At 48.0% G+C, this 9,628-nt stretch overlaps 1 protein-coding gene across 1 annotated transcript; it reads left to right on the plus strand.

The window, feature by feature from the left end:
* Positions 1–2,897: 2,897 nt before the first annotated feature.
* On the plus strand, positions 2,898–4,865 carry LOC123452880. The gene is made up of 3 exons (XM_045129608.1): positions 2,898–3,126; positions 3,512–4,012; positions 4,126–4,865. The coding sequence occupies exons 1-3, from the start codon at positions 2,970–2,972 to the stop codon at positions 4,647–4,649; spliced, it is 1,182 nt and encodes a 393-aa protein (XP_044985543.1). The 5' UTR covers positions 2,898–2,969; the 3' UTR covers positions 4,650–4,865.
* The last annotated feature ends 4,763 nt before the right edge of the window (positions 4,866–9,628 follow it).

Below are 9,628 nucleotides of genomic sequence, written 5' to 3' on the forward strand. Positions count from 1 at the left end.
TAATACATGTCATTTCAAAATATATTTAAATATTATAAAAATAGTACATGGCATTTCAAAATATATTTAAACATTATAAAACTAGTAGATGACATTTTAAAATTAATTTAAATATTATAAAAATAGTACATGGAATTTTAAAATATATTTAAATATTATAAAAATAGTACATGGAATTTTAAAATATATTTAAATATTATAAAAATAGTACATGGAATTTTAAAATATATTTAAATATTATAAAAAATAGTACGTGGCATTTCTAAATCAATGATTATTTCTTCGAAATTCATGAAAAAAATCTCACTTTTTTTATTTCTATAGATATTGCGAAGTCCGAGAGCGAGATGGGCTTGACTGGGCTGGCCCAGTCATTTTTGCACGCGCCCCTCGTAGCGCAGTCTAATCCCGGTCAAATGAACAATCCCGGTTTGCCAAACGAACCCAGGGTTCTTTTTAAACCAGGATTACATAGTTTAGTGTGCAATCGACAAGGATTTTGAATTGGATGTTCATTTCGCCGAACCTCTACAAATTCAGTGTTCAAAATTGATTTTTTCCTAAAAATATATGATGCACGGTGCACGTCCCGCCTATCTACCCCGAGACGCAGTTTAAGAGCAAATACAATAAGGCACAGTCAGCAGGCTGTAAGGAAAAATACTACTCCCTCCGTCCGGAAATACTTGTCCTAAAAATGGATATATTGGTTGTATATATAATAAAATAAGTCTAGATACATTTATCTTTAGGACAAGTATTTTCGGACGGAGGAAGTATATTTTTGCTGAGTTGGATGAGAGAGAAGAGAAGAGAGAAGGGATGCAGGCTTTTCGTGAAGAGTTTGATTTAGCATGTGCTTCTAGGTGTTTTGTAAAAATGAAAAGTGGACTATATATGATAAAAGTAGTACTATTTTATAGCTAACTATTATACAATTTAGCTATAACATGGGTTGTAAGATGGCTTATAGCCAGCACTTGGCTATAATATTAACCATGCTCTAATGTTGTACTATTGGACTTTTTTTTTACGAGTCTACTGTTGGAGGTTAGCGTGTTGGCGAGTGTAAAAAAGGAGTAAAAACGGGAAAGGGGATGGGCTCCGGTGAAACAGTTGCGAACCAACGAACCAACCAACGAATGACGGTCGACGGGAACGGTGGAGCCGGGCAGGCAGGCAGGGCCACATGAGGTGAGCAGGGCGCCATCACGGCCGGCCCACTCGCTGCAGAGCGTGCAGAGCCCGATATCATGGAGGAGAGAGAGTCATCAGAGAGGCATGGCCGTCGTCCTTTCCATCTTCCCGATGCCCCTCCCCGGCCGGCTCCACAGTCCACACTGCATGGCGTGCCCCCGAGACCCGGACGGACGCAGAGCATCCAATGCGCCGCGTGCCGCTGCACCGTACGCGTCGCCACTCGAGTAGCTGTAGCTCCTCCCCCTCCGTCGTCGTCACCTCCTCACCTCACTCGATGCGTTTGACGTCGCCGCCCGTGGCTGCCGCCGGCCGGCCAACTCACCGTGCAATGCATGCATGGACGGGCCCTGACATGACGGTGGCGCCAAACCGCCTCGTCATTACAGTTCCAATCAATGAACCACATCATGCTACTCCGAAGATCATCTGGCAACCGAGCAGTACCCCGGTTTTGCTTGCAAATGATCATACATACATACTTACATTACATATCATGCCATCCGAACCGCCTTGTCAAACACAAACACGAGTGTCCTCTCAAGAAAACCACTCCCTCAAATCGTGTTACAGTCGAGCTAGTTTAGTTTTAGGGTCTGTTTGGTTGAAGACTAATTTTGCCAAGCCAAAGTGTGGCAAGCCATCAAAGTGTGGCAAGCCACAAAGTGTGGCTGAAAAAACGAATGCCAAACTTTGGCAAAAGTTGGCAAAAAATGTAACTCTATGACAAATGGATCATAGGGACAATAAAGTGTGGCAAGCCAAAGTGTGGCAAAAACCAAACATATGTCAACTAAACTGTGGCTGCCAAATTTTGGCTTGGCAAAGTGTGGTTGGGAACCAAACATGCCCTTAGTCACCGTGTGTGCCGCTGCGCTGGTGGCTGGCAGCGGACTACTAGTACCAGCACTGTTGAGCTTCATAGTCGTGTTTGTACTGCTGGCGGTGGCTCCTATGTCCTATGGTTGATTTCGGCCATTTACGCCGGAGATTTTAATTTCGAGGACAGTGCTGAGCAGTAGGAGTAGGATGGTGCAGCGCCTGTCGTCTGCAGTACGCACCGCAGAGGCAAGCAATGCGCGGGAAACTGTAGTAGCAGTAAAAAAAGGCGGGAATCATTAGTGCGGGGGCAGTACATTCATTCTGATCCCTGCGCTTCCGCAGAGACGGTCAAATTATAGTCAATCAACGTCGTGGCTAATCATGTTCTTCTCATATTCTCAAGCTCGCCCTTCTTTGCAAGGTTTTCGACAAGCTGAATTCTTATCGCACTCTTATCGACAATGCAAGCAGCACTGTACAGTCGATCAAAATCCAGCAGCAGTTCTCCTTTCAAAGTTCTATTTCAACCCTGAATGTCTGAAATGATTGTTGGTTAATCACTAATTAATTATAGCTCATACCATTTTTTAAATATAAGTTTTTTTAAAGCTTTTACTAGACACTGCATACGAATATATGTAAACATGCTTTTTTAAAAATTGTTTGGATTGCTTATCACATATAGTATCACGTGATGTATATAAACATACTTTATAATATATATTTACTTATTTTGATTTGTAAGCAACAAATCCTTGCATTCTGACGTGGTTTCTGTATTAGGGGTTGGATTTGTAACACCAAAAGTACTGAGGTTCTCTGTGCACTTTGCTCACCATCTCTCCCACAAAAGCCAGGGCCAGTCCCTGCAAGAAGAGCCAAAGCGAAAGAAAAAAGTGATAGAGCTCATCTCTTTCAGTCAAGAGCCTGCGTCGCCAAGCTCGCTTGCAATGGAGCTCCCATGGGGTGCCCTCCTGCTGGCGCTGCTCTGCGTCTCCGCCTCCTCCGCCGTCGCCACGCTCGCCGTCACCGCTCCCCCTCCGGCCCCTGCCCGTGCTCCTGCCCCCGTCACCGCCCCTGCACCGCCCCAAGCTCAGGACGCTGAAGGTAATGGCCCTCCTTCCACCGGTCTCCTCCCACCCTTCTCTCTGGATCTGTTCTTCTTGCAAATGCAGCTTCTGTGCTCCAACACTTGCAACGGCTTTCTTTGATGCCACCAACATTCACAGAGAAGAAGCGAAGATAATGGACCTAGTTATTGACGCTCCATTTTTGTCTTTGTTCCTTGTAGTATTTACTACTAGCATTTTTAGATTGTTCCCAAATCGTGCGAATCTATCGCGAGATCAGGGACAAAAGTTGGCCATGTCTTTTATATCCGGGGAGTAGCAAAATGCAGAGACATCCGTGGAGGCAGGCATTTCGAGGCCCTCGTCGTGGTGAAAAGAAGTGCTGGTGGTGATCTTTTTGTTTTTTGGGACGATTGATGCAGGCCTGCTGATGAACGGCAACTTCGAGACGGCGCCGAGGAAGGTGAACAAGACCCTCATCGTGGGCCGGCACTCGCTGCCGGGGTGGACGCTGCGGGGCCACGTCGAGTACGTCTCCGCCGGGCCGCAGCCCGGCGGCATGTTCTTCGCCGTGCCGCACGGCGTGCACGCGCTCCGCCTCGGCAGCCACGCGTCGGCGTCGCAGAACGTGTCCGTGCGCCCCGGCTCGCTCTACGCGCTCACCTTCGCCGCCACCCGCACCTGCGCGCAGGACGAGGCCCTGCGCATCGCCGTCTCCCCGTCGCTCTCCGCCCCCGCCGACGTCGCCGTCCGCACCCTCTACAGCGCCGACACCGCCGACACCTGGGCGTGGGGCTTCCGCGCCTCCTCCCCCGTCGCGCAGGTCACCTTCAGCAACCCCGGCCTGCAGGAGGACGCCGCGTGCGGCCCGCTCATCGACGCCGTCGCCATCAAGGAGCTCCCCACGCCGTACCCCACCAAAGGTCAGATCCATCCAATCCAAGCTCGTTCGCCCCCCACTAAGTCTAAATGCTCTGGCCGTGCGTTCGTTGCTTGAGGTTGACGACGATGCCATTGATGTACATGGCTGTTGCAGACAACCTGATCAAGAACGACGGGTTCGAGATCGGGCCGCAGGTGTTCAAGAACTCGTCGGTCGGCGTGCTGCTGCCGCCCAAGCAGAAGGACGTGACGTCGCCGCTGCCGGGGTGGATCATCGAGTCGCTCAAGGCGGTGCGGTACATCGACGCGGCCCACTTCTCGGTGCCGGCGGGGCAGTACGCGGTGGAGCTGGTGGCCGGGCGGGAGAGCGCCATCGCGCAGGTCATCCGCACCGTGCCCAACCGCGCCTACAACCTCTCCTACGTCGTCGGCGACGCCAAGAACGGCTGCCACGGCTCCATGCTCGTGGAGGCCTTCGCCGCCAACGTGACGCAGAAAGTGCCGTTCGAGTCCAGGGGCAAGGGCGGGTTCAAGGCGTCGAGCCTCAGGTTCGTCGCCGCCGGCGCACGCACCAGGGTCACCTTCTACAGCTCCTACTACCACACCAAGGTCACCGACGGCGTATCGCTCTGCGGCCCCGTGCTGGACCAGGTCAAGATCGTGCCGCTCAAGCTCTAGTAGCCATCGTCATCCATATCCGTCGGAGTAGACCAGGATCTCAAATCAATCCTGTCGCGTTGATTCGGTATCGTCGTCTATGTAGTGGTATCAGTATGTAATTTGTGACATTGATTGATGGACCCCTAATCGATCATGTAGCGGGGAACTATGCCTGCCTGTGCGTGAACCTGAACTTGTCATGCACCTTAGTCAATTTGTGTGGGATTTGCGTAAGCTTTCTGCCATGTGAGTTTGGAATGACAGCGGCGTCCACGGCTCGCTAACCCCGTGAATGCTTCGCTACGCATGCGTAACTGAAAAATAATGCGGTTGGATTTTCTGTTTCGTTCTTGCTATTGTTCAGGAGTAATGCTGCATCTACAAATCAGCCCGGTTATTTCGGTTCGGGTAGTTCGGTTTATTTTGGTTATTTCGGTTCGGGTAGTTTGGTTTATGGGTAATTCGGCTATTCGAAAATGGGAATCGAAATTATTTCTGTCAAAAAAATACCCGAATCCAAATTATTCAAAATTTTGATTCAGGTAATTCGGGTACCCAAAATACCCAAAATATTCTGAGCATACATCAACTTTTGATATGAATAACTCAGATAGTATGGGTAACAAGTTAGTGTAATAATAGCATAATTTTTTTGGACAGTATGAATAATTTGGGTAGTATGCGTATTTCGGGTTTTCCACGCTAGAACCCGAACCCTAACCCAAAAACCGAATAGTCAAGAAATGAGAATCGAACCCTTACCCGATACCCGAATTACCAGATTATGATTATCTGGATTATGAAGATAGATTATATAATCTGGTTTATAAAAATAATCTAGGTGAACATGTTTGGAGGCCAGATTATATAAACTGTAATTCAGGTTTTACATTGCATAATGACATGTCTGCCTTCTGTTTTTTTAAAGGATGGCTGACGGTGGTAGGAATGCAATTATCTCCGACTTTACAAGGGTAATGGGTCATTAGCAATCTATAATCTGATTTTAACTGGTATAGAGTAGATTATGAGTTCTTAATAATCTATCCATCTAGTTTTATAATCTACACCATAAGTTGTCCTGTTTGAGACAGAATAGATTATAAAAATGGAATTATATAATTTGAATGGTTACAAACAGGGCCTTATTTAAAGATTTTACGTACAAACTAATGTGTAGGATTGTGATTGGTAATTAAGGGATGAGGGACCCCACCTCCATTAAAAATCAAGGGGGACAGAAGAATTAGTTTGAAAGGTTAAGTAAACCTTTGTAAGTTTTTGTAGGTCTAGCATTATTGATTGTTCAGTCAACACAACGTTAGAGCAACTCCAACGCGCAAACGCATTCTACTCGACAGACCCAAACTACCGATAATTTTTGACGTGGGGCTCTGGCTCCCGGCTGTCCCTAGCCGTCCAACTCAAATTCGGCATAAATTCGTTACTTTGAAATAAATTTAATAAAAATATTTTTTATTATAGAGTTCATTATAGAAATCAATTCAAATTAAATCGTTCAACGAAGCAAGCTCATAATTTAAACACAAATGAAAACACATCAAACTAGGCGTTGCCCTTGAGCCTCCATAGATGCTCCACCAGATCGTTCTGCATTTCTTGATGCACCTATGGGTCTCGGATTTCCTCACACATATTAAGGAAGGCAGTCCATGTTGTTGGTACATGGTGATCAACAATTGCAAAAGGATCATGCATGAAATATTGTTCAGTGTCAAACACTAGCTCATCCTTCTCGCTCTCAATGATCATGTTGTGCAAGATGACACAACAATTCATCATCTCCCACATCTGAGATTTCGACGAGGTCACAGCGGGGTACGAGACAACAGCAAATCGAGATTGGAGCACTCCAAATGCCCGCTCGACATCCTTCGTGCAAGCCTTCTCACACTTAGCAAGGTATGACTTCTTTTCTCCTCGCACAGGGTTTGAGATAGTCTTCACAAATGTTGACTATCTTGGATATATGCCATCTGCTAGGTAGTATCCTTTGTTATAGTTGCGTCCATTGACCTTGAAGTTCAACGTAGGAGCATGACCTTCAACAAACTTGGCAAAGACATTTGAGCACTGCACGATGTTGATGTCATTGTGAGTTCCTGGCATTACTAAAGAAGGAGTGCCAAATCGAGGGGTCATGTGTGGCTACTGCCTCAAGTACCACACTGCAAGCTCCTTTCGCGCCTTTGTACATCCCGTGCCAAGCAAATGGACAGTTCTTCCATGACCAATGCATGCAATCAATGCTTCCAACCATCCTAGGAAATCCTCTTACTTCATTCTGTGCTAGGATCCGAGCAGTCTCTTCAACATTGGGTGATCGCAAGTACTGTGGTCCAAACACTTCCACCAGTACCCTGCATAACTTGTACAAACACTCAATGGTGGTGGACTTAGCCATGCGTCCATAGTCTTCCTGTATATCACCGAGAGCTCCATATGCAAGCATCCTCATAGCTGTCGTGCACTTATGGAGCGAGGAGAATCCAACTATGCCGGCGAATCCTTTTTGCGAATGAAATAGCCCTCGAACTCCTGGATGGCATTTACAATCTTGAGGAAGAGCTTTCTGCCCATCCCATAACGGAACCGAAATACTTTCTCGTCGTGTAGTGGATCATCGGCAAAGTAGTCGGCGTAGAGCAAACAATAGCCCTCTATTTGATGCCTTTGCTTGCTCTTGTGGCGGCCCGACACCGAGCCACCTCGTCGCGGCTTTGCATTCTTCGCGAACAGGCCTGCAAGAGCGGCGAGGATCACGAGGTGCTCTTCGTTGTCGGTGTCGGCCTCGGCTTCCTCCTCCATGAGAACCGCGAACGCCTCCTCGTCGTCAGAGTCCATGGCCGAACAAGCAAATCGCCGAACACCTAGGGAGCGTGGTGGGCGGGTAGCCGCCGATATCCTTGCGTGCGTGGTCGGAGCCTTGGAAAGCTCGGCGAGTAGCATGAATGGAGGTTGTTGCGACGAAACCCTCTCTTTCCGACACCGGAATGGCCTTTCTAGTGGCGGGGCAGCGAAGGTGGCGCTGGTATCGGCATGACGTTGGAAGGGGAAGTGGCACAGTACCACGTGTGGGTCGAATCTAGGAGAGAAAAGTCGCCTGACAGTGGTGGTCCACGGGCCACTTTTTCTTCCATCGGAGCACCAAAGTGCCCTCAACGCGTTGGTTTTGGCCTGGGATCCGGGCCAAAAAAAAGCCTCGAACTGGCGGAATTCGGCGTCTTGGGGGCGCGGTTGTGGGATTTTTTGTGCCGGTGGATAAAAAGGCTCCTTGGGGGGCCTGTTGTGGTGTGTATGGAGATGCTCTTACAGACCCCCTTGCCTGCCCTCCACTAATTGGCCCCCCTCATTTTCACTCGTCGGACCGCCTCATTAAACCAAATCTAAGCCAATCACTGCTAACCACTCCGTTAAACTCCCGTAAAGAGCCCGTGAGTGTAGCATCTCTCCAAAAACTATGGTCTAAATTGTCGGTGCAAATGTTCGAGTATCCTTTTTTTATCTATCCGTGATCGATTCTTGGGTCGGGTTTGTGTCGGGGCGGACATGCGTGACACCCCCCTTTGTCCCTCTAGTCCGCCTTCCAGCTACACAACGACTATTCTTCCCTATGGCCAGTCTTTGGCTAGTCTTTCAGTGGCACATCGACCATTCTTCCATGTGGCCTGCCTTTATCTTTTTAGTCCGCCTTTGAGTGGCATATCACCCTTCTTTCACTATGATATAGAAACTCGTCAGGTTGAACCCACTACGATGCACCCCTCTCACTGAAGAAATACTAAAGTACTTGGCCAAAGCAATTCAATAGATCAGAGAGGATTGCGAAGCTATGATGATCATGCAAATAAGAATTATAAAACTCAGAGAAGACCCAAATACTTTTCATGAATAATCTGAACATAAACCCACAATTCATCGGATCCCAACAAACGTACCATACAAAAGAACTACATCAGATAGATCAAAGCGAAGATGCAATGGTCGTTGTATTGAAGATCAATAGAGAGAGATAGTCATCTAGGTACTAACTACGGACCTATAGGTATGTGGTGAACTATTCAAACATCATCACGAGGTCAGCAAGGTTAATGAAGAGGCCCTCTGTGATCGATCCCCCTCCGGCAGGGTGCCAGAATGTGTTGGAGAACATTGCATGGGAAACAAAAAATTTCCTACACACATACAAGATCTATCCATGGTGATGACCATCTACGAGAGGAGAGATCGGATCCACATACCCTTGTAGATTGATAAGCAGGCAACGTTAAGAAACACGATTGATGTAGTCGATCGTCTTCGCGATCCAAATCGCAAGCCGTCCCGCGATCCAATCACGATCTAGTGCCGAACGAACGACACCTCCACGTTCAGCATACGTACAGATCGATGATGGTCTCCGCCTTCTTGATCCACCAAGAGGGGTGAGAGGTAGATGAGTTCTCCAACAACACGACGGCGTGGCGGCGGTGGTGGTGGAGCTGATCCAACAGGGTTGTGTCGTGCACTACCGAATCAATCTAGAGGAAAACGGTCTAGAAGAAAGGAGAGAGGATTGCGTCGTGACTTAGGTGGTGCAGTTACCCCTCTCTCCTCTCCAATATATATAAGAAGGAGGGGAAGGGGTGGCGGCCTAGGGAAAATCCCTAGGGTTGACCGACGTCCCAAGATGATGAGTCATCCTTCAATTGGGGTGGTGGAGGCGCAAGGAGGACTCCTCCTCCTATTCGGACTTCCCCCACTTCCACACTTTGGGCACATAGGCCCATAGGGGCTGGCTGCCCAGCCCACCAGGGGCTGGTGCGCCACCCATGTGACAGCCCGATGCCGACGTTCCAGAAGATTCCCCTCTCTTTCCGTTTTCGTCGTGTGTCTATTTTTATTTTTCGCATCATCATCGCATCATTCGCTTCATCTGCATTGCATCGACATCTCCATTGCCGCCAGTTTTCAAAAGTTGCATCCGTTGTTAGTTG

The sequence above is a fragment of the Hordeum vulgare genome, chromosome 5H (genome assembly GCF_904849725.1).
Source record: "Hordeum vulgare subsp. vulgare chromosome 5H, MorexV3_pseudomolecules_assembly, whole genome shotgun sequence".
NCBI classification, from domain to species: Eukaryota; Viridiplantae; Streptophyta; class Magnoliopsida; order Poales; family Poaceae; genus Hordeum; species Hordeum vulgare.